This window comes from Gymnodraco acuticeps, unplaced genomic scaffold (genome assembly GCF_902827175.1).
Source record: "Gymnodraco acuticeps unplaced genomic scaffold, fGymAcu1.1, whole genome shotgun sequence".
Taxonomy (NCBI): Eukaryota; Metazoa; Chordata; class Actinopteri; order Perciformes; family Bathydraconidae; genus Gymnodraco; species Gymnodraco acuticeps.
In genome coordinates this window covers 723,746-749,544 of record NW_022990565.1, presented here as the reverse complement: position 1 = coordinate 749,544, position 25,799 = coordinate 723,746, and the positions used below count along the sequence as shown (strand labels likewise).

Genomic DNA, 25,799 nt, shown 5'->3' with positions numbered 1-25,799 from the left:
TGTTCCCTGACTAACAAGCTGAGCTAACACGGACCCAACTGGCAGGCCCAACACATGATCATGTGTTTGTGTTGGAAATGTCACCCCATGCCCCTTTCTATCCAAACCAAACAGCACTTGGGTACGTGATGTGAATCTACCCACCCACACCCCTTCCACAGTGGAGGGGGAGGACGTTTGCAACGTTTTTCTGTTTGGATTTAAAAGCACTTAATGGAACGGTGAAAGCGTCTGCCTTTTACTTTATAATGAGTCTCAGTAGAGTTGAAATCAGCGTCCCAGAAAGATAAACAGAAGCAAAGCTCTGAGCTTCACTATGAGCAACAGAGCAAGTATCGTATCCTGGACCTTATGGGATGTCTCTGTTTAGTATGATTGTCTCTAACATTTTCACTCACACAAACATTCGTTTCACCGTCAAAGGTTTTAATATCAAACTCACTAGCACAGCCACACACCCTTCGACCACACAGGTCTATAATAAGGCAGTGATGATAAGGTATGAGCTAAAGGTTGCTTAGCAACAAGGCTAAGGTGTAGCAAGGTTAATATTAAGAAGCCAGGTGTTATTTCATAATATAAAAAATCCAGCAGTATAATAAACTGTCACAAAAGAGTACAAAAAATGAAACTTCACAGAACGGGAAAAAAAATGTCCAAAAAAATGTCTGCTTAAATTAGTGAGATTTGCTGCCTCCTCTCTCACAGCAGACTGTCCAAATCACAGGCCAGATTGTGGTCATTTGACAGGCAGCTGTTAGCATATACAGTCAGATCAGATTAGACAACACAGAGGGACTCTCTCTGGAGACGGCACCCTTCTCTAACCCATGGAAAGAGCACAACAATAACAGAAGGTAAGTCAATCGAATGCAACCTGTATGCACAAGTGTGTTAATGAATGTGTGTTTGCACTGCAGGATGAGCCAGAAGGAGCCAAAAGGCTCTCGAACAGATGAGGCAAGAGAGGCAGCTGTCCACTCCACAAGTGGGCTCTTCGCATGAAAAATGGCCCTTGCTCCTTGTGCTGTGTGCGTCTGCAAATGTGTGTGCTGCACTAGCTAAGCGTTTCCCTTTTTACCTGTAAAATCATGGAACAACAACAACTATTATGCACACCTTCCAAGCCAGCCTAAGTCGAGCAGGGGGATTCAGCTGGCAGGCCAATTTACAGCGGGCCCGACACCAGAGGAGTACACAGGAAATGACTTCCTCAAGGACAAATAAAACTCAATTTCTCATCACCCTGCTCGACCGTGTTCCACTCAAACTTTAATTGGACATGGTCGACGAGTGAAGGGAACACATTTCCAGAGACACTTAACAACGGAGGGGAGATGGGAAGAGAGGAGATAACGATGTTTTTGCGATTATAGCCATCAATCTCTACTGATGGGAGGATTTCAAGAAACTTTGTGGAAGTGACTGAACACAATCTGATGACTGCCATCTGCGACTGAGTGGGCCGTTGTTTTAATCAACATGGTGCCAAGATGGTGATTAGTCTCATTCAGAGAGGAATTCCCATATCAGCGAGGGACTCTGGAGACGCCGGCTGAGCAGCAAACATTTTCATACACAGTCACTCAGGTGACTTGCTGTGTGTGCATGTACGTGTAGGTGTGTGTGTCTAATAAGGCCTCTGTACCAAAAGGCTGTTGTGTGTGTGTGTGTGTGTGTGTGTGTGTGTGTGTGTGTGTGTGTGTGTGTGTGTGTGTGTGTGTGTGTGTGTGTGTGTGTGTGTGTGTGTGTGTGTGTGTGTGTGTGTGTGTAAATGTACAGTTTTGTGTGCGTCTCACGAGGCACAGCAGGCTTATGTAACCTCCATCATCATCTCATGCAGCTCCTGTCACAGATGCCGCTCATTACACAACCCCATCAGAGCAAAAGTATTAATCACACAATCATAGGCTCGCTTTCAATGCTCTGTGTTCTTGTGAAGCTGTCAATCTTCTCAGCCTGCGCTGACAGCGGGCTCGTTTAGTCAGTGCTGGTCTCCTGAGGAACTACAGGAAGTTCGCAGGAGAGGGTTTACACATAATTCAATTCCCACTCCACAAACACCATAATGGACAGGATCATTTCCCAAATCGCTAATGTCGTGCAAACAGTAAAACACACATCTTCGTTTTCCATTTCTGCTACAGCGGCTGAATAGAGCTACTTATCCGCCGATGATTACAGTGCTACTGGAGGTGTCGGTGACTCAGTGACCCTCAAGAGCACTTAAGCGGGATGCTTTCTTACTATGCAAATAGTTAGAGTTGAAATGGTTATTATAAATCTGAGGTTATTTAGAGCTGGAGTGTGGGACATTAACATATAAACGAATGTTACATTCAAGCTCCTGCCGAACAAGTTCACATAATGCGGATTTGCAAAGGAAAGCTCAAGACATTAATGTGAAATTGTAATAATCAGCAGATGAATTCTTGAGTTACGGCCAAAAACGTGCTTAATGAGTGGATTTTACCAGCACAACGTTATCTATTCACCCTTGAGTTGATATGGACGTTTGTGCCAAATGTGAAGAGATTCACAGAGACATGACAATCATGACAACGGGATGGAAGAATGTAAAACCCCGAAACCACAATACCTTCGGCCACAAATGTCACAAGCGTGTAACAATAATAAAGTTATGATTATAGAATTGAAATACATTGATGGCTTGAAATCACTAGAGGCTTGACTCCCTTGTGCATGGATGACATATAATTAGGGCTTATTGAGAGTCTTTTTATAATTCCCAATCAAAATTATCTACTTCAAAAATGCAAATAAAATGTCTAAATATTCCTTTTTTGTATAGTAATTAAAGGAATAACAGAGTTTTTTCTCAGGATGTATTATGTTTAAGATAACACCAAACAGGACTGCATGGAAAAAGCATTGAAATACCTTTGTGTGTAATGTTCCAATAAAACTTTTAAATAAAACATGTCAGTGTTCTCACCTGGGACACTTGCAGTTGACCCAGTCGTGAGCTTCCTCCAGGGGTGAAGCGCCCTTTCCTTTGAGAGACGGCAGCTTTGGTAACGTAACAGGTAACTCCTCCTCAGGAACAGCAACTGGACCACAAGATCCACAATGCACCACGGGGATGGGTGTGCCCCAGTATCGCTGCCTTGATATCAACCAGTCCCGGAGCTTGGAGCTGGTGAGGTGTCCGCCTGTCTTCTGCTCTCTGGCCTTCTGGGTAATGGAGTCAAATGCTTGCTCTCTAGAGAGTCCTGAGAACTACACCAAGAAGAGGAAATAGAGCATTTAACATTTTATTTTATTTATATATGTTTGTCGTGCGATTTTTACCAATGACCAAATTCATTTTCCCAGTTCAAATATATGGTTAAAACTCACAAGATCTGAGAGGCGTATTTTTTTTAAGTGAGGAAAAACAGTATCAAAAGCCAAATATACCATCTTCTGACATGCAACAACACAGAAACGTGACGCCATTATAGCAGACCAAAGGCGACATATTGGTAACTTGATTAAAGTGATCGATTTCTCTAAGTTTGAAAGTTGTTAGACATTTTTGAGATAAAGTAATTACATATATATTCCTTACATATGTATATTTAGATATTTGAATGTTGAATGTTACATAAAATAGTCATTTGCATTTGATAAGTGTTCTGGTCACCATCAACAGACCTCATCAGAGTTGATCAGAGTTTGGTTCCCGTCTTCGTCACTTTTTAGCACTGTCGTCCAGCTCAGGTTCAGAGCTCTGGCCACAGAAAGATCCTCCTCACTGCAGTCTGGGATACCTGTCAGACACAGATGCAGCATACACATGTAACACAGAAAAAACACAGACCCACACACATCAACAAATCTCTTGAGAGGTGAGCATGCTGTGCTGGACTAATCATTACAATCAAACACCCACTGGCTTAACATCATTATGAACTTGAAAATACTGCATGAAAAAGACGTATAACAAAAGGATCAATCTTCAAAATGCTAGGTGTTTTAAGGCTGAATCTTTTTTTGCTTTAATATCAGCTCAGGGTTAGATACAGATTACTGTTTTTATTGACCAGATACAATTTCTAGATGATTATTGAACCCGCCCACACAGATAAACACCGGTAACTCACCGATCACGGTATCCAGATAGGCATCAAACGCCTCCTTGTGTGAGATGACCAGGGGAACCTCGTGGCCGGTGAACAGGTTGTGAGCGGTGACTTCTGTAAGGGAGTCTGGAGAGCAGATGGAGGTGTGAGGGAGGCAGCGCTGCTTCACCTGGCAGCTCATTATACCATGATATTTAAATAAACATATTCACATTAACAAAGTCTCAAATACAGTACACATCTGTAATGAAATGTCCAGAAAAGTGTAAGTCCTTCCTTCTTTATCTGAGGATTGATGAAGAGCAGCACCATTTCTGTTATCAGGCACTGCTCAATTAAGAACCCCCATAAGGAAAACGTTCATCTTCCCCCCCCACCTAAAACAGGAAATCCTTGACAAGCCCAATCACAGAGTAGAGTCAGTGCGGAAGAGCTCACCTCTGCCTGGCTGGAAGGATTTCTCAAGGGCCGAGCGGACTGCGCTGCTACCGTGCAGCAGTCTGTGGGAGGGCAGGACGGAAAGGTAGGCTGCTCCGAACACAGACTCTGGAGAGGAGCTGTAGGCAGACAGGGTCTCCCCCGTGTCCTCCCCGTTCACCTGGGGGAGAAGACGAGAAGCAAGTATTCTAAAATATGATGACTTTAAAACACATTACAGGGTAAGCTAAAATGCATTGTGTTACAGTTGTATGTAGAAATTGTGTTCACCATAGCACTGAAAGGTTCTCCTGTTTGTTAAATATTGTCTTTGGAGAGCATGGCAATCAATTACACAATAAACACACATCATTAATAACCTTGACACACAGAGCTGCTAGCATGGCTATTGTCTGTAGGCTTAGACCAATTAAGGTTGCTACAAGTACCTTGAGAAGAGCTTTTTTTTGTTACAGTACAAATTATTAACAAGTGATCCGATAAATTATTGTCTGGAGTCTCAATCTATTACCTAGAATCTTGGGTCTGAGATGTTATGCAAATGTACCGTTAGTAGATCTTTGATAAATAATGAACTACAAAGTCTCTAATCCTATAATTATTTATAGATGGCACACATATGATAGGGGGTGCCATGTATAAGTCATGTTGTAGAAAAGATAGTAATACATATCGTCAGCCCCCTGGGGAGATAATGAGTGAAGGGTTCCTTTGACAATTTAAAATGATGTAATACAAGTCAAGCAGCCATTCAATTAACGTAACGACCCCTGGTTCTAACTTTAGTTATTCATTCTGCAAAAGAAATCCACTCCCATATACATACAGAAGGGCACAAAAACACAGTCTATAAGCTTTCCTATTTACAATTTATGAAATTAAAGGACTGAATCTTTCTCCAGGTGAACAGGATAATAAGACTTTTGAATCATCAGACTTGTTTCGGTTGATTTCCACTTGCAGATCAATGAACCTGATGACCATGATAAACAAAGAGTAGATTTGTATGTTTTGGCAACTGAATTTTGGTAACAATACATGGATAAACACAGGTCTCCAAAATAAAAGCAAGCAATCAGTGCCCGGGGAGAAAGAGATGAAAAACAGGGGCTGGGAATGAGGAGAAAACAAGGAAACACTTGGTAGAAAAAGGTTGAGAGATTAAATAGGAAGCAAGAATGATGAATGAATAAAAAGTGAGGAAGGGGGGAAGGGAGCCGAGATTCACCTTGAGTTTGAAATCGAAGTAGCAGCCGGTGCACTCTCCAATCCAGTTCGCCTGCATGGCTTTGACACCGTACCACTCCGGCAGGTCGGCCAGGGCGTCCAGCAGCGGCTGCAGGAGGGAGGCAGGGACAAAGATTTGCAGAAGTTTAAAAAATATATGATTTTCCATTTCACTGTGGAAAATAGCTATTTTTTTTTTTAAAGGTGGGGCAACTAGTTCCTCACACGTTTATGGCTGCCTAGGATAATGCAATTGACTTAGTGTGACCTCTTCCAAAGCCTGGCCAATTAATTTTGACAAAGCAGCAGAGCCGACCAGGTCACATTATGCAGACAAAAAGGGATTTTCAAAAATCCTGACCTCCACTTGCCCTACTTTCTTTGATATCACAAAGCTATCGCCTATAAAGTGTACACTCTCTCTCTATATCTATCTCTCTCTCTCTTTCTCTCTCACACGAGTTATTCTGCATGATTAAAGGAAGCTATGCATATCAACGAGGCTCGGGCCACGAAGCCACAGCTGGGCAGAGGCCCGAGATGTTCGAACTCTCCATTTCCTTTTCAGACTGTCACAATCTATTACCCACAATACTCCCCTTACTGTGCCGCTCAGCATGCAGTACCTCATCACAGCGATAGGCACATAAACACTGGCTACTAGTCATCACCTGCATGGCCGTGGAGTGTGTCGGTTATGGATTTACTCCAGAGTGTGAGAAAAGAGGCTCTACACACCAGCAGTGAATCTGTGTCAGCATGATGGAGAGACGCAGCAAAAACAGAGACTTTCCAAGCAGAAGGAATGACAGATAACCGATGGTGGCTTTACAGTGAGAGGCAGTAAATATTTTCACTTGTCTGGATTTAAAAATATAGTTTTATGGAGAACCAGGGGTAACAGCAAGGACAGGAGTCTCCATGGCAACTAAGCAAAGCATGTGAGAAAAGGGATTGTATAGCAATGACCGAGGATTGTATGAGCATGTGTGAGAAAGACGCATCAAGTACACTTTGGACTAAAATAATACATTATGCAGCAACACAAGGATATTAACCAGTAATCCTAAAGTCAACAGTGGTTTGTGGTTGAAGCTAGTCATGTGTTATAGAGGGACAAGGCTTTGTAGAAATACCAGACACAGCTAGATTTGAGTAGATTTAGCAACTTTTGGACTAAGCGCTGGTAGCTTCTTTCCTTGGAAAAGAGTTGATAAAACTGGAATGCGTTTATCATCATTTCATTTTGTAAAAATCTAGCTTTTTCTCGCTGGCTACTGCCATGTTACCTACCAACGTTACGATGTACCCAAATGATGCAAAACAGCCCTCATATTTGAATAATAATATTGCTGAGGAACACACTGAGCTCTCAGTTTGTGAATCATTTAGATGTCAGTGCAGTGCAACAGGCAGGCGGCATGTGTGCCTGAGTGCAACAAGTTTGATTATGCATGAAATTGAAAACTCTGCTCCAGCAATGTGATCATTTCACATCCTGCCTGCTCCATCTTAGAAATAACATGCAGTCAACTATGTCCTGGAACAAACAATATGATTTAGATTCATGAAGAAACTCTTTCCGTTGAACTAGCTGACAGCTGAACTGATGACTGCTGAGTAAATATTGAGGTTAATGTTGTCTAACAGAGTGGAACACGTGTACAGGCAAGCAGAGAAACCCACACGCGGGAAATCACAGTCCAATTACATCAAGCTAAGGTTTCACACAGTCGTCCTCTCGCTCCATCTATCTTTCTCACTTCTTTTCCTTAACACCTTCCTCTTCCTTCCTTCCCACTTCTCTATTCGTCAGGGAGAAATTAGAAATGCAGGAACACATTGTCACAGTAGGCTGCCTCCACCTCCTCTCACACCTCTGACATAGACAAGCATGGGCGGCTTCAGCGCTGCGGCTAAAACTGGGTGACGAGCTGACGTTTTAATCAAAGTGATCAAATTAGCAAAGGAATTAACAAACCCTCTGAGGACCAAGTGTTTTACATGTTCGATAAGAAATCACAAGTGTTCCATTATTGATGATCATTTTTCAAAGCAACAAGACTTCGATTGTTTCACATCCAACAGGCAGGTCTTTTCAATATCATTTTAGTACAGTATAAAAATCTATGCTATACCTTCCTCTGCCTTTCCTTCATGTGGCAGCTGTTTGACCAAAGAAGACCTAACATTATTTATATGATTAGTTGATCGAAAAATAATCTGCAACTATGTTGATGTTCATGTCATTTTTCAAGTAGTTATGTCATTTCATTTCAAACCTTTATTAGTCAGTTTCTTTGGTTTAGCTGCTGCTTTTCTGGGTTTTTTAATGTTTTTAACTGAATGTTTTTTTTATATTTAATTTTATTTGCATAAAATAATTAACAGTTACAGACCATCTTACATTTACATTTGTTTTGAAATTATACAAAACAAATAATGTAAATCACGCATACAGACAAACGAACATGTCTTCGGGTTTTAAGCTGTCAGTCGGACAAACACGACATTTCAAAATGTCTCTTTGGGTTTTACAAAATTGAGATGAGCATTTTATTTTTCTTCCGCAAATTCACACACCAGACCAATAGAAAAAAAATGATGATTTATAGATTGATTAATAATTAAAATCCTTAGTTTCAGCAAAAACGTTTAATGTGACAACCACAATTCTACACATTTTTTCTAAACTTAGAAAACAACTAACTTAAGATTTAATAGCCACTGTCTGTAAGTCAATGGTCTGGAAAAATGTGATTTCCCCATCTATATAAAACTAAACACTTTTCTCCTGTGCAGTGTGTTTGTTAGCACACGCACACCTTCATCTCCAACAATGCAAATGCATGTTCTGCATTGCATGAACCATCTTTCCTGTCGGTGAATCATATCACATCTCCGGGGGGACTCATTTTGTCCTGCAGCAGGCCGGTTCTGTGCGCAAAGGTGGAGGCTTCTCATCAGCTGGCCAGACCTCCTGGTGGCATTAACACGCCACCGCTGGTTTCTATCTACAAATGACGCTGTCCAGGGGTCTGATTGCAGAACCAGAGAGGCAGGACTGCAGCTGCTGCTTCTGAAGTGGCAGCCATGATTGTTATCAGTAGGGTCCCAATGCTCATTTTGGCCTTCATGAAGCTGCCGGCCAGCCATACAGGCACCACTGGTCACACACATCATGCAGAGCTCTCTCTCCCACACACACACAGACATACACACACATACTGCAAAGCCATACCTTGGCATAGTTTGTAGTCTTGATGAACCATTGTGTGAGCAGCTTCTGCTCCACCAGGGCGCCAGATCTCCAGGAGCGACCATTTTCATCCACCTGCTCATCAGCCAGCACCGTCTGATCCACAGGGTCCCAGTTCACCACCGCCTGGAAAAGACACACAAATGCAGATAAACACACATAGTTCAAAGGAAAAAAGAGCTTAGGAAGTAGTCTGGATTTAAAAGACAGAGAAAAGGCTTATTTCAAGGTTGTCTCATTTCGTTAAACATTATTAAAAAGCTTCTAACAAGCTCTGCTATTTTCCATTCTTATTTTTGTTGTCAAACCGTAATGGGTGAGCTGCCTCAATCATTCCTGTAGCAGTCAGCGACCTCAAACCTAAACCAATCATACCATCCTTTCAAAAGGAAACCTGTATAAGCACTTTAGTGCAAAGGCCATTCCTACCTCTTTCTGATATGCCAGTCCTGCTTCGAAGAGCTTGACAAACAGATACTGCGTCCACCTGTAGTAGTCTGGAAGGCAAGTGGTGACTTCCTGTCGGGAAAAGCAGAGTCATGTCAGCAGTGGGTGGTGTGACGCATACAAGAGAGCAAATCAGATCTAAAAGCCGTACAGTCTGTTTGATGCTCAGTTCTACTTCACTTCCTACTCACCCGGTCCCAGTTGAAGCAAAGCCCGAGGCTGTCCAGCTGCTCCCGCATGGACTGGATATTACTGACGGCACAGAAAACAGCAATGTTAGGGTATGTTTAACAATTCACGCTTATAAGAACAGATGTGATATTTCAACTACCTCTTAGTCCACTCCTCTGGGTCGAGACCTCGCTCAATGGCTGCATTTTCGGCCGGAAGTCCAAAAGCATCCCAACCCATCGGATTCAACACCTTTGGATTAAGTTATAAGATCTGTATTAGTCATGATAGCACTGTAAACAACAATATGGATAATCAACTCATTTCAAATCATTTAACATACAAACTATTCACTATTTTCAGCTCAAAATGTGAAGATTTGCTTTCTCATGGCAAAGTATTTTCAATAGTTATCACTACTTTTACAGACTGTAGACTTCAGGCTGTATCAAGAACATTTAAAGTGAAAATAAGCCAAGATTATATGAATTTGAAAGGAGAATTTGCTAAATGTTTTGTTTTTTGATGTTCATTCACATACAGAGAAACGTCTGCCTTCAGTATATATATATATATATTCTAGAGTCAAACTCCACATCTAGTTTATCATTTTGCACAATAAAGGTCCAAAATCCTATTTTATTTGTATTTACTTGCACATCTCAAAACATTGTCTTGCACTATTTTTTCAGTTTTATTTGTTTTATGTCCTGTATATATTCATGTTGCACTGTTGGAGGAGCCTGTGACTTCAGTTTTTCATTGCCATATCTACAATGTAGCTAACGTGCACATGACAATAAAGCCTTCAATCCTTGAATTGAAAAAAAAAAAAAGCCAACAATAGCAAAGGGAGGGCTTTAAAGGTTTGAATGAGCAACCGCTTACTTTATAAAGTATGTGATGAGAGGATTTATGCAACAACCACTAACAGTAAAATGAACAATGTTTTATTGCAGGAGGTAAAAAAATAGCTCTGGGTTCCCCTAACTGCAGCACATGTTGACCCCTGCCTATATGATAATGCCTCAGCTGTGATCTCAACTCCATTACGCATGGTAGTTAATGCATTTACGCCAACTACAATTTCCATGTAATTGCAGCTGTTGCATTATGCAAAAATAAGTGGAAAGCCATGTTAAGCTTAAAATGGGAGATCAGGATGTGACAGCTTTAAGCCTGATGCAAATGACTCAGTAATCTGTTTTACACACAGTGTCCGGAACAAAAACCACAATGTACTGTCACTTTCCCTTTGTCTGCTTTCTCCCTCTGTCCCTCTGTACTCTGTATCCACATTACCATCCAGCATACACCCTCCTTAACATAAGTCATTTTCTCCTCCAGACGACGTCTCGCTCACTCTTCTCTTTTTCCCCCTTAAGCGCTTCGGATGTGTCTTTGTGCTCAGAGAGAGAGAGAAATGAGATGAAAGCACAGGAGTGGAAGGCGGGAGTAAAGTAGAGGAGAGGCAGAGCGACAAGGAGTCGAGGACTGGAGAGGATCATCACACGGACTCTAACGGGTCTGATGTTTCAGACAAATTGGTATCCTTGGTAACTGCCTCATTTGTAAAGCCGAGTGCTGGATGGCATTAGGATAAGAGCGCTCGGCACGGCAGACCACTGTGGCTCAGGAGGAATACAGGCACAGGCCAAAGAATAAAAAACATGCGTCTCATTAGGGTGGATACGCTACTATGTTGTTTATTAAGTGTACATTTGGAATTAAAGTGAGGCAGTATTCATGAAGGGAATTTTACAGGGAGCGCTTGTGATGGACAGGCTGCATTAGTGAGCTCAATTCTCAAAGTTGAAAGAAAGCAGCAAACTATCTTTTCCCCGCTGATAGCTTCAGCTCCAGTTATCCCTATGAATGCTAGGCTCTTCACCAACCCGTCATCATGGTACATTTCAGGGCTTGAGAGACAAGAGGCAGTGTAGACCCATTTTATGACAATCTGTCCTCTGCAATGTGGAGCAAATCAGTGCCAAGCTGAGGCAGATACATCACTCGGCAGCTCCAGGATCCTCGCGTTGACGACAACAGGGACAGGCTGTGTTTGCTGACTGATTTTGTGAATGTGAGGCCACTCTGCTACATGCAAGCGCCCACCCACACAGCTCCAGCTAGAGGCTTTACTCCATCTGTGGCAGCTTTGTAAAGCACGTCAACTGTTATCTCATCACATTAATCAATTCTAACCAGCCTCTGGTAATTGCATCAATATAAAACTGTCTTGTTAAGTAGCACAATGATACACAGGAGCCCATATGTGCAAGCAGCTGTAGAGCAAAGGACAAGAAGAAGAGGAGCGTAAAGTCAATCCGTTTTCATTTTCATCTATAAATGTTCATTTCAACCAGTTACTGAAGTAGATTTACCGTAGCGGTAACCAGGAATGCAGATCATTTTGGTTATATGAATAGTTTCGAACATACTGTTGAACACACACTGATTCCCTTTTTCAGTTTAATGAGATTGATATCACCGTGCAGTTCATATTTAGCTACTGCCATGAAGACGGTAAATAGCTACCCTGACATCTTGGAAGGACACAATACCCTTTGGGTTTTCTAACCAATTAAACACATAATTGATTAGTGTTATAAGTAGCTTTAGAGCATCTGGGAGGTGGATTTGGTTACTGTTGGACAGAATAAACATAGTATTCACCGTTGACCTTATCTTTCTTGAGAATCCACAGATACTTTTTCTTCAGTATATAAATAAAATAAGATTTTCATATCTTCAAGGACATCACATAGCCTTTTTACCAAAGGACAATTTAACCCTCTGGACTTCTTGAGTAGAAACTTGTCAATTTCTCAATCATCCAGTGATCAAAGGACAGTAAGGCACAGTCTGCCACTTAACTGATTAGAAACTCTATCATTACTCCATTGATGAGTTCTGGTCATAATAGATTACTGGACAACAGGAACATGGAGTCTGAGTACAAGCTTCTACTATTTTCTGATTTAAAAAGCCATGAAATAGCTTGAGCGTGACAATCGACAGAGTGTACGTTCCTAATTAACTAGTGAATAAAGAAGCGGAACAAGGTTCCCTTTCTGACAGATGCTGAGAGAAAGTACACTCCTGGGCAGGAAGTAGTTGCCAGTCATGTGAAACCACGTTTCTGTTCGGGGAGAGACCAGACAGAAGCAGAAAGAGAAAATCCACCGGGGAAAGAAAACAGATACGTTTGTCACACTTCAGCTTGCCGACTGGGAGAAAGGGACGCATAACAAGAGGACAAAGACTTAACATAAAACATCATGTCAGGTGTGTGTCTGACAGAAACTGATGGCAGCCGCATCAACAGCAGACTACTGGACTTTAAGTCCTAAATATATATTGATTCTAATTTCTAACACTTGATTGTATCTCAGAGAGGATCTAAAACACCCACAGTTGGTGGTTTCAATGTTTTAACCCAGCAACATAAAAGGTGGACACATTCTATAATTAGGTACTTGTAGCAGATGAAACATGTTCATGAAAGAAAGCATTTAGTGCAAGCTTTATATAAAATGTCAGAGTACACAACATGCGATTGGAAGAAATCCATACAAGTTCAACCAGCGCAGAAAATGTAATTAGATGCTCCTAGGACCGTGTACGCTTTGGTCATGGAGGATTTGTCCTTCTAATAATGGTACTTATTTTCTGTTTGCAGAGTGTACGTGATATAATGCACTAACTATGGCATTAATGTGAGATGGGACAATTGAAGTGTCTTAGTTCAGTAGAAGTGTAAACACAGGCTGCAGCAGTGTAAACACAGCTTAATGATATTATTCAGAAATAGTTGAATACATGGATCAGGAACAAACAGACCAGAGTCGGACAGCAGTGCAGTGAGACTCGGCTAAAAGCCATTCATTGTGATATTCAGAGTGAAGCTGATATCAGAAAGTCAATAATGTCAACACTGTATAATGTTATGAACCCAACACAGATAGAAACACTTACTGTTCTAATACAGAATGAGGATTCACCAGATGTATCATGGGTAAAGGCGAAATCCTTACCATTTAACCCCAACAAGAAAGCATAATGTCTCTCAATCATGACAAAAAATGCTTCTACAGTACCTCTGAGGAAGACACATACTCAGTGATTTTGGGGATATTTTAAAAGTCAGTTCAGTGAACTGTGTGTCTGAATTGAAACACGGACAGTGAAGCCACAGAAGAGTACTTGTGGTGAGGGGAAGAAAACAAAAATAAAGCAAAACCAGGCAGAACTTAAGAGTTACAAGCTTTGAGTCGTAGTTGGGTTTTTCTTAATGTGTGGCCACCAAGAGCTATTGTTTTGACTTAGGAGTAAACCCATGTTTTTAATTTTTCAATAACTCTTACGCAGCGTCCACACGGCGGCATGCGTTGAAGCTTGCCGGCGGGCGTGTCTGAAACTCGAGCAACAACCAATCACATGAATCTCCCGCCCCAGACACACAAGCACGCGGTTTGATTGGCTAGAGCAGTGGTTCCCAACCTTTTTTCCCAAGAGCCCCCCCAAATGACTCCTGTTGGAAGTTGCGCCCCCACACACACACACACACGGGGGGGGGGGGGGGGGGGGGGGGGGGGCGCAACAGCGGTAATTAAAGTTTCAAAGTCTCAAAATGCTACAACTACTGTCACAAGCTGGATGAATGTGATGTATTGTGTTAAAGGAGGATGAAAGCGTAATTAAGGAGCACTATTGGAGTGATGGTTATTGGACTCAGGATTAATTCATTTGGATTCCCGCTGTATGAAGAAATTAAAGGACGGCACGGAAGTGGAAACAATTCACAAAGGGATTAAACTGTTTAAAACACATGCTCAAAGTAAGCAGGATTTTTGCCGATGTGTTTATGTGGATTCAAAAGTCGTAAATAATCTACAAAATGGAGGAGACCGATCTGATCGGAGCAACTGTGACAAATAATCCAACTGAAACCGGCATTGGACAATGACTGTTTTAAAAATGCGCTTATCCATACAAGCCCGGTTTGGACACTTAACGCGCAGAAGAAACATTTCTATAAAGAAAGAATTATACATTTCTGTCTTTTTATGCCTATAATAGCTACTAACTAAATTAATTAATCAATTATTTTTTTATATTTCATTGTAATGTAGAGACAAGGCTTTTAGTGACAATCATGTATTGCGTTACAATTATATGTAAAAAAATTTTAAAAAAAAATCTAAATATGATATTTGGCCTCAAATCATCTGAGGCCTGGTGCCCCCCCTGCGATATTTGGCGCCCCCCCAGGTTGGGAACCACTGGGCTAGAGCTTGTACTGGCATATGTTTTGATTGGTTAGTCGTCTCCTTAGTCAATGAATGGGACATTTAATCTGATGATCCATTATTCATATGATAGTCTTTAAACATGAATAAATTGAAAAAGCTCTGTTTAGCATCCAATTGCTTTAGATTTTGGAAAAACTGACAAGTAAATTATTGAAATAAGGCAACAGGGGATTAAATGAAAGAGGCCGTTACTTTGATTGAAATAAGGGATTTCTCTAAGTTTCAAAGCTGTTGGAAAGATTTCGGATAATGTCAATACAGACCTCAACAAATTATAAGAGCCATAGTCCTAGTTGTTTTTAGACAATATAATGCGTACATTCCTTTGCTTGATATCTTGGCCTTTATAATTTGGAATTGAAAAACGCACGACAATCGTTCTTCTCTGACATCATTACCAAAAACAAAAACAACGCACGTGCCTTGTTTGCTACCGTCGACAGACTAACTAACCCCTCTGAATTTCTATCCACCAGGGCGTGCAATGATTTTGCCTCCTTTTTCACTGACAAAATTCAGAAAATCAGACAAGCAGTCAGTGCCTCTGCATCAGGAACAGCAAATGTATTGTCCCTATGTCCACCTAACATCAATTCAGACATCATGACACAATTCCATCAGATTAATGATAAAAACCTAGAGGACATTATTCAACTTCTGAAATCCTCCTCCTGCTGCCTTGATATTATTCCAACAGGATTTTTCAAAGATGTTTTGCCTTGCATGGCCTCAGATCTACTTCATATAGTAAACAAATCTCTTCACTCAGGTATTTTTCCACAGGCCCTGAAAACTGCAGTCATTAAACCGCTCTTAAAAAAGAATAATCTAGATGCTTCAGTAATGAACAATTACAGGCCCATATCAAACCTCCCATTTCTAGGTAAAATCATTGAAAAAGTTGTTTTTCAACAGTTGAGTAACTTCTTGCATTTAAATAACTGTTTCGATGTGTTCCAGTCAGGCTTTCGTCCAAACCACAGCACTGAGACTGCTCTTGTAAAGGTCTTTAATGACATCCACTTAAACACAGACAGTGGCAGAACTTCAGTGTTAGTATTATTAGATCTCAGTGCTGCGTTTGACACTGTTGACCACAGCATATTACTAGACCGACTGGAAAACTGGGTGGGACTTTCGGAAACAGTTCTAAATTGGTTTGAATCCTACTTAAAGGACAGAAACAACTTTGTTTCTATAGGTAAATACACATCTGAGTTGACAAATATGACATGTGGGGTTCCTCAAGGCTCCATCTTGGGGCCTCTTCTCTTTAACATCTACATGCTACCACTGGCTCAGATAATGAAAAACAACAAAATAAGTTACCATAGCTATGCAGATGACACACAAATTTACGTAACAATTTCACCAGGAGACTATGCTCCAATTCAAACACTGAGTAAGTGCATTGAACAAATCAATGACTGGATGTGTCAGAACTTTCTCCAATTAAACAAAGATAAAACTGAGGTAATGGTTTTTGGAGCCAAGGCAGAACGTATAAAAGTTAGCGCTGAGCTTCAGTGTGCAATGTTCAAAACAACAGATAAAGCCAGAAATCTAGGTGTAGTCATGGACTCTGACCTGAGTTTCAACAGTCACATTAAAACAGTTACTAAATCAGCCTACTATCACCTAAAGAATATATCTAGGATTAAAAGACTAATGTCACAGCAGGATTTGGAAAAACTTGTCCATGCCTTTATCTTCAGTAGACTGGACTACTGTAATGGTGTCTTCACAGGTCTCACTAAAAAATCTATTAGAAAGCTGCAGCTGATTCAGAACGCCGCTGCTCGAGTCCTCACTAACACTAAGAAAGTGGATCACATCACTCCTGTTCTGAAGTCTTTACACTGGCTTCCTGTGTGTCAAAGAATAGATTTCAAAATACTGCTGCTGGTTTATAAAGCACTGAATGGTTTAGGCCCAAAATACATTTCTGACCTCCTGCTAAATTATGAACCATCCAGATCTCTCAGGTCTTCAGGGACTGGTCAGCTTTCTGTCCCCAGAGTCAGAACTAAACATGGTAAAGCAGCGTTCAGTTATTATGCTCCAAATATCTGGAACAAACTCCCAGAAACCTGCAGGTCCGCTGCAACTCTGACTACTTTTAAATCCAGGCTGAAGACTTTTCTTTTTGTCGCTACTTTTAATTGAACTATTCATATCTTAAACTGCACTGTAACTTTTATCCATGTATTTTTTCTTTTAATGTTTATTTTATTAGCTTTTCTTTTTAATGACTGATTTTAAAAATGCCATTTTCTTAATGTCTTTCATTTTTTGTAAAGCACTTTGAATTGCCTTGTGTTGAAAAGTGCTATATAAATAAACTTGCCTTTCCTTGCCTTGCCTTTAATTTGTGTTCTTATGAGAGGAGGTTATTGATTCTTGGTAATTATTTTATGTAAAATATATGAATTGTGTAAACTCAAAAGGCCTTTTGCACAGCAGACATTAAGATTTGTCAAAATAGAAAAAGCGCAAAAATGATGAGACCGATTGAATCAAGAGTCCCAGTAAGTCATTACAGTGATCCACCATGGAAACTAAAGCAGCTAATTAGAAATGCAACATCATTCATTTTGTTAAACAGTCCTTTTTCATACTGTGACATGTCGCAATGTCTTCCATCCAAAAGGCCTCTAACTCGTGTGCTTTTCTTAGTGTGATGCCAGATTGCACTGACCCTGCTTGTTTGAGGGAGGACAGAAGGAAATGATAGAAACTCATTTACTGGGAAGCAGACTAACCTGATGGCCTCTCATTCTCTGGAAGTGTCCGATGGTGTCGCTGATGGTGTACACTCGCACGTGGCCCATGTGCAGTCGCCCCGAAGGGTACGGAAACATGGAGAGGACATAAAACTTCTTCTTCTCTGCACTCTGAGGAAACAAAACATGGGATGAAAAAATGTACGTAAAACTTTATTTGAATTCTGAGAAAACCCAATAATGCTTAATCCATCATCAGTGGGGTGCTTGTGTACAATATGCTGCATTAACCTGACGAAGTCATGACAGGCGTAATAACTCATCTCCTACAGAGCGAGAGCACTGACTGACTTCTGGTGTGTGTCGGTGTCTGATTATAGATGGTTTACAGTCACAGCAAACACACACAACTGTGTTCACAACACAGTTACCAAGGCAACACACTAAGTACTGGTTACACCCAGTTATACGTGATTACAGGAAACCCGAGTCATGAATTTTTCAATAAATTAATTAGGAACCAGGGCTGTCTTGAATGCACTTAATCACTGTCGGCCCGTCCCAGACTGCCGCACGGTGCGACCATTAGGGTTTATAATCAGCCGGAGCTGCAAGCGCCAGACCACGTTAGAGCTGGAAGGATGTGGAAGGATGCAAGACGACATCATTATCTAAACTATAATAATTTCATTCATTTATCTAAACTGTGCACACATACAGCTATTTAACATTTTAAGTATTTACTCATTCAATGGGACTACCAGCGGTGTTCATTTTGTCAACAAAATACATTACCCCAAACACTAAGTGTAACAATTTCAACATGCAATATCTTTGATGAAAAATGCAGTATAAAAAAAATGCAATCTTTATTTCTAAAAACTAAACAAAAATCCCTTTTTGAATATATCTTTTGGGCCAGAGAGTGCCTTTATTGATAGATACAGTGTTGAAAGGGGAAGACAGATGGGAGGACAAAAGGAAAGTTCCATAACAGAATTCAAAACTGCGAACTGGGCAACGGACAGCTCTTTTTGATTTAATTGAGGTCGAATATAATATGATAACTAAAACTAACTAAAACATTGGTAACAGTTTTCATTGACTTTTTCTAATAAGTTACATTTTTCTTTGACTAAAATAGACTAAAATGTCCAGGCTTGTAGTCAACTAATATTTAACAACAAAAAACAGGATGTTTGCATTTGCATACAACCCTAATTATTTGCACATTGAGTTAGTCTTTTACTCATGACATGGGCCTGGGAGGTAAGGATATAATAATGCACCACATTAAATGGTGTTTAACATGCAATGTAGTGAAAATAAAGTCAATAGGGTGTCATATCTTAAATAAGGATAAGGCGTTTACGTGCCACAGTATCCAGGTTAATGGGATAAGGGCCTAACCAGGTTTCTAAATCGAGTGTACACACTCAAAAAATAAAGCCAATCAACTAAAAGACCATGACGAAGATGTCTTTTTGGATAATCCCAAGGTTAAAGACAATAGGTGTGAAGTGTGAAGTGTGAAGGCCTTCTTACCTCCTTCAGTGCATCCTTCCTCCACTGTGCCATAATTCGTGGGTGCCACCATTCTTCCACCTTGCGTCGGGTCTCTGTTTTGTAGTCCTTCTCCCACTCTCCTGTCTCACTGAGCAGGGTGCGGGTGCTGGGGGGGAGGAGGCGGGCCGCGGGGCTCAGGAGAGCTCCTCTTATCAGGCCGGACCGGGCGGCACCCAGGGGAACCAGAGCCAGCCTTCTCACTGACGCCTGCATGCTTCCTCACCTGAAACAGAGCAGGTACAGTTAAAGAGCGGGTCAGTGGATGCTGGGTGCTGTCAGGGAATAAATGAAATATCCAGAGGTGGGTTGACTTCAAGATCAGAGGTGTGTTCCTGTACTTATATTTATTGTATTTCTTTCTAAGTTAATACATATTTCTTTAGCTTTTGTAATTTGTCTGCCTATTGATTCCAATAGTTTTTTTGTTTGTTAAATGTAGTATTTCCTATAATATTTGGATTTGTTTTACTTTTTTTCCTTGGTTATCTAATTTTTTTGTTCTACTGTTCTTTCTTTTAAAGGTCCCATGTCATGCTTTTCCGGTTATTACCCGTCCCCTTGTGTGTTATGTAGCTTTTTATTAATGTAAACGGTCTGCAGAGTCACAAACCCTCAAAGTACACCCTGTAGCGAGTACAACTCTAACACAGAAAATACCTGTCTATGCTGCCCCAGAACGCCTCGTTGGAGATTTCTCTTTTTCCATTTCTTTCTTCCGGGGCAGGTTGACGTCACTAAGTCCAAATGGACCAATCCACACACACACACTCACTCAGCCTGAGCTTACCGCGGAGCTCAGACCCCACGCAGCAACCAGGAAACGACACCAGTAATCTCCTGAAGTAATTTCCTGAAGTAATCTTCGTAATAACTAGCAAACTAAAGATCATGTACATCCACTGCACACATAATCTTAAATAACAACTCATATTTCTCGCATGAAATGACATCAAAACGCATTTTAATGACCAAACTAACCTTAAAATAGGCATTTTACACCGAGAATAAAACGACGGTCGGCCATGTTTTTTTTCTGCAGGGAGAAATTTGAAGATCACGTGACATAGACGCCAGCCATTGGAATGAATGGTGAAAAAAAACGTAGGCATCTTACAATTTCAGAGGCGTTTTTGTAGAAATACTACGTCCTACGTTGTGGACCAACGTAGTTATTACACGTTTTTTTGTGAGACTGGGTTGGTAATCCAGATCACACTCGAGCCTCAAAGGGCGGAGCAGCGAGCCCCGCAACGTCCCGCCAACACGGCACCCAGACCCCACGCACATACTCATCTGTTTGTCATTACTGGTGTCATTTTCTGGTTGCTAACAAACGCCATTGTAAAACATAAAAACTGATGTTCAGCTGTAACGGTGGCTGACCAATCAGAGCACAGTGGGCGAGCTGACCAATCAGAGCACAGTGGGCTCACAGAGCAGGAGCTCCAACAAGGCGTGTAGGACAGAGTGAATACACATACTATACAGAGATGCTGTATGAGAAACCAATGTGATTTTGGAACATTGAACAACGTAAATCTATTCTAGTAGACCTCAACAATGGAATTATGATCAGTAGAAATGGCCATGACATGGGACCTTTAATATATGTGAATGCACATAAATGTAGTTCCTTTTGAAATGGAAATTAACATTGACCTTACGGTGTGCTACAATCTTTGAGCTTCAGAAATATATTTTATTACTCGTGCATTTACAAGTTTCCACCCAAAGAAAAACATAACTTATGCTGAATGTTCAGGTGAGTGCTCAGAGTAGTTTCTAATGTCGGCATGCACAATCCAGATATTGACCACACTAAAATCTAATCCACAGAAATGCTTTTACCCTCGGACAATAATCAATCACACACAATGGCTTTGTGTGCAATTCGCTCAAGCACTGAAAATGCCACAAGATGACACCCCTTCAAAATTATCACCGGTGCATGGGAGTCCGGGACCTTCGGCTCTGCAGATTTTCTCTCTCAGTTCCAACGTCAATCACACAACAACAGCCTGGTGTTGTGAAATAAGAGGTTTATTCAGCGTGATGTGATTACACTCTGCTTTGGACAGGCTGTTCTTATTAAAGTGCATGCCAGCTCAGATGTGAGAATGACATTTTTAATCAAATTAATTACAATTATTCACCGATTTCTCTACCACAAATCTGCTCACAGTTTAAAACACTTTGCTTTTTGTTAAGTCTCATAAATACTCGAACAGCCTTGGGTATCTGACAGTAATTACATGTGGTAATTAAAAAGGATTGAATGCTGAACTACAGGGTTATCAAAAACAGGATAAAAATTACTCATTTCTAAAATTAACAACTCAAATTTGACTGTGGGTACTTCAAAAAAGTTTGACACTCTTTTGCATGAGCACAGCAGTGAGGCTCGACCCCCCTGTGGTTCAATGTAGGTCAAACACTCAACTAGAAGTGAGAAAAACATTTTGACCCAAATGTGTCTGACAGTTTCCAAGGTAACCTGGGATATACATAAAATCTCTTCACCTCCGTGGTAGCAGAAGACGACTGTTGCTAACCCGACCCGTCCAAGAGAATATTTTTACAGCAGTGACATATCTGGATCTCAGAGAGCGAGACTTTTATAGCTGCTCAGTGAAACAAGGGGATAATTAGCACACCAGAGATACAGATATAAGTGGGGTGAATAAAAAGTAGGTCCGTTCATCTATAGCTGGGGGAGCAATTAAAAAGGTTGTTCTATGTTCTGTGATATTAAGAGAAAACAAATCTGTTGTTTATATCAGTGGAAATAAATGTAGACTCCTGTATGGTATGAGTCAAATCATATTATTTTCACCAGCAGATACAAATTGTGGATTACAGCAAATAAACAAAGTGGAAATTAAATTAGTGTCACTCAAATAGAAGAAACTTCAAGGATTTACTGACCAGGGGGACAGATCTTCTGAGGATAGCTCTGAGCTTTTCTTTCAACTAAATGAGTGCGACACCAAAGAAGGGTGCTCACCCCCCTCCTCTCCTCTTCTCTCACCACCCACCTGCTTGTGGGAATTTGTTTTTCACTTAATTCTCCAGAGTATAACCTGAGTCTCGCAGCAGCCGACCATCCTCCCTCAGGCTCAGGCCGGGAGACGAGCACTCAAGGTTGTGTACATCTCTGAAGGTGCAAGTGAGTGAGCTGAGGCGGAAGACTGAGAAAATGTTTCTATGGTGACTGGGCTCAACCGTTTGGGTGTCTCCTATTCAGAGTGACTGAAAACTTCTGCAAGCAACACGCTGCAGAGGAGGGCCAAGCTTTATCTGAACCTCTGTAGCTGTTGGTCATGCCTACAGCCTGGTATCACACTACAGTACTTGTTGTACGGACTTTTCTACTTTATAATGACGAATACTGACAGTTGGAGTTGTTATTCTTCTGGCTGTTGCTACACTTATCTTCAGATATTTCATCTTAAATGAGCTCATTCAATACTATATTCTATTCAGAAAAATACTTATATGGTTGTTTTATATGACACATTAAACACTGTTGCACTTGGGAAAGTTTGACTTTTAGAAGTTGTATTTTGTTCAACAGAAAAGGGAAAATTATTTTTGATAGATTCCAAATCAATGCAGCATTACAAAACGGGACGAGTTGGACAAACTTTAATTTTGAATGAATATTTGAATGAAAATGTTTTGCTGCACAAATATTTTCAGCAGAGATAAATAAATATAACAATAAATGAATATCCGTTTTACATAAAATATTCATAAATTCATGTATTCATGTCACATATTGGTATTTCATTTATAAACAAAAGGTGTGTCCTCCTCGTCCAGTATAATAATAATTTCAGGTACAGATTGGATCTATTGAAAATACATAATTAAAACACTGCTTATTTTTTCATAAAGCTATTCATATAAAATAATAAAAGTATTACAAATCAAAGAAAATAAAGAGGTGTGTCTCAATTGTCCAGTGTATGAATAATATCTGATATGGATTTGGAGTCACTTTTGAAATCTAGCTATTTAAAAAATATATATATATCTTTATTTATGGAAAAGCAATTCATGAATCATGACATAAGTAATGAAAAGAGGCGTGCCAAATAAGACATTTGTTTTAGCTGAATTTACATTTTAGCATTATTTTCAATAACATGAAACAACTGTCAAACAACAAGGACTAAAGGACAACGTTTTTTGTCGTTTTGATGGTGCTAAAGTGAAACTCTGGCTCACTGCAGACAGTCTCTGAAACTGAGGAAGAACTAGAGAGACTGTCTGTCAAATATGTCCTTGTCTGTGTAGCAGATCCTCATCCAACACATACTTTAAAGGTGGTTATGATCTTACTAGTTAAACATGAGGACAACTTCATGCAACGAAATTGTAACTTAAAAAAAATACAAAAGCCAATATGTGTGCTAGCATGTTGATTTAGATTATAGGTGTATCTTTCTGGTCCTCTGTTAGCTACAAATATAAAACGTACATCTGCTGGATTAGCTCTTGTATATCTACTACTGGTTTCCCTAGTATACTGTTAGTTATATAGCCTACATATATAGTTAAATAGATATATGTATATTCTGTAACGTTAAAGTCAGAGGCTGCACAGTTACAGTGAAAATGAAACTGAGGGACATTTTAGAAAAACACCAGTTTTAAGCTTCTTACTGTTTTATTTCCAGGTCCTTTAATTCCGCGTTATGATCGTGATGACATACATCCAATAGTCCATGTTATTTATGTCGTATTCATGTTTTAAATGAGCTATACATGACCTATTTCTGGGATCACGACTTCACCATAGGCGCCGCCATCTTGAATTTGAATAAACTTTATCAGCACAGTCTACATCGACAACGACAAAAAAAGTATTATTTTATACCATAAGCGACATTTGTTTATACGACATGCCTTTCTGATGTGATAGTTTTTAAGACATGACTACTTTTGATTAAAACTTCTCCTCAGTTATTTTTATTTTATTTTCAACCAGACCACTAAGGTCCTCCTTCTTTCACATACATGCCGAACGTGTGCGTGTGTGCGTGTGTCTGTTCTTGCAAGATCTTAATGGTTCTTCTCAGTTATTAAGTGAGTGATGGCACTGCTTGTTACCTTAGCAACTCTGTAATCTCCTCCTGTTATTAATTCAAATTTTTCATTGAAAAAAAATATTACTCCAGTTAATGTACTGCCTCTAGATACAGAGCAGTGTTTTGCACATCTAAAATAACCTGTACATGCACATTTGACAGAATAAATTGCATTCATTGTCAAGAATCTCATTTTCATTTGTAATTCTGCCTGATGGTGATTCTTAAAACATTTTTTTTAAAGTTAATCGATTTAAACTATTGCCAGGAAAATAAATGATTAACTGATGATGTATCTGTGTCAAATAAGAAGAACAACATTTGGGTTGCCAGGTTCGTAAGATTTCTATTGATGGTGTCCTTCATTGGATATATAACAAAGTTCTGTTTATATTGCATTATTACTCATGGGTCTTTTACTCTGATAAGCTATACAATTGTAATTTGGTATAGATGCTTTGCAGCTGTTTTGCTGTTGGTTAGTGTTGTAAAATGTTTGTTTTTTAAATTGAAAAGGGTATTTTAGAATCTTAGAGTCAAAAACATGTTTTTATTAATGATTCGATTTAAATAAAGCAATAACTTTAGATTTCCTATTAATTAACACGTTTTTTTACACTTGTTAGCATCTTGTAAAGAGTGCAAGAAACCAGTTGATTCTAAATAGAACAAGAAAAAAAACACATAGGCCTACATGGATACATAATTTATTCATGTATTCACAACATTTTGGCATTTAAATAAACTCAAATCACAGTCCTAGATGAAGATACTTACCAAAAATGTGGAAAAAAATAAATAAATCCATGACACATATTTACTGCCAACAGCACTACTTTCATTTTACATGATTTTAGAGAGGAGCCCTGTTTCTTTGATGCTAACATCTAGTGTTAAGTGATTGCTGAATGAGAGAGCACCTTAACTCACTCTCATCTTCATCACATAGCAGAAGGGCTCTGAGGAGGGAGATGACGAGGAGGAGGAAAGGAGACTCATCGGAGCCCCTTCTCTACGAGCTCACCTTTGATCTGACATGAAGGAGTGAAGGGAAAATGGAGGTTGGGAAATTATCAGCAGGAGATAGAGTTCCCAGTCTGACGTCACAGAGCTAAACCTGCAGCTCTGCTCCGGGCTGCTGTCGTATATCAGAGCTAAGTGAGCAGCTCTGCTCAGGGCACAACAGGATGTGGATGAAGAGGAGGAATGAGAGTGGGAAATGGGTTTTTGACACAGTTGAGACACTAACTCTACACTACAGCCAGAGATCTGTCTGCAGATACAGAAGAGGCTCCCTGATGAATGTATCTCATACTCACTTCCTCATCATGATGAATGGTATTTTATTATTTGTTCAAAATTGAAATTCCTGCTGAAATCCAACACTTGGAATACATTTTTTCCTGCAGCTCTGTGTCACTGATCCTCACTGCTCAAAAGCATAAAGCTGTTTCGCAAAGCTAGGAAAATATAAG

The 25,799-nt window shown here is 40.1% G+C and overlaps 1 protein-coding gene across 1 annotated transcript in view; it reads right to left on the bottom strand.

Annotated features, from left to right (window-relative positions):
- The window catches only part of lars2 (leucyl-tRNA synthetase 2, mitochondrial), a 48,498-nt gene extending 24,458 nt beyond the window's left edge, over positions 1 to 24,040 (bottom strand). The window contains exons 1-12 of the mRNA XM_034227801.1: positions 23,900 to 24,040; positions 19,211 to 19,454; positions 17,705 to 17,836; positions 9,788 to 9,879; positions 9,648 to 9,708; positions 9,439 to 9,528; positions 8,992 to 9,135; positions 5,752 to 5,859; positions 4,524 to 4,683; positions 4,107 to 4,211; positions 3,658 to 3,773; positions 2,957 to 3,240 (exon numbers count right to left, since the gene is read on the bottom strand). Coding sequence (XP_034083692.1) covers positions 2,957 to 3,240; positions 3,658 to 3,773; positions 4,107 to 4,211; positions 4,524 to 4,683; positions 5,752 to 5,859; positions 8,992 to 9,135; positions 9,439 to 9,528; positions 9,648 to 9,708; positions 9,788 to 9,879; positions 17,705 to 17,836; positions 19,211 to 19,444 — 1,526 coding nt within the window. The 5' untranslated portion in view covers positions 19,445 to 19,454; positions 23,900 to 24,040. The remainder of the gene's footprint in view (positions 1 to 2,956; positions 3,241 to 3,657; positions 3,774 to 4,106; positions 4,212 to 4,523; positions 4,684 to 5,751; positions 5,860 to 8,991; positions 9,136 to 9,438; positions 9,529 to 9,647; positions 9,709 to 9,787; positions 9,880 to 17,704; positions 17,837 to 19,210; positions 19,455 to 23,899) is intronic.
- Between the last annotated feature and the right edge of the window lie 1,759 nt (positions 24,041 to 25,799).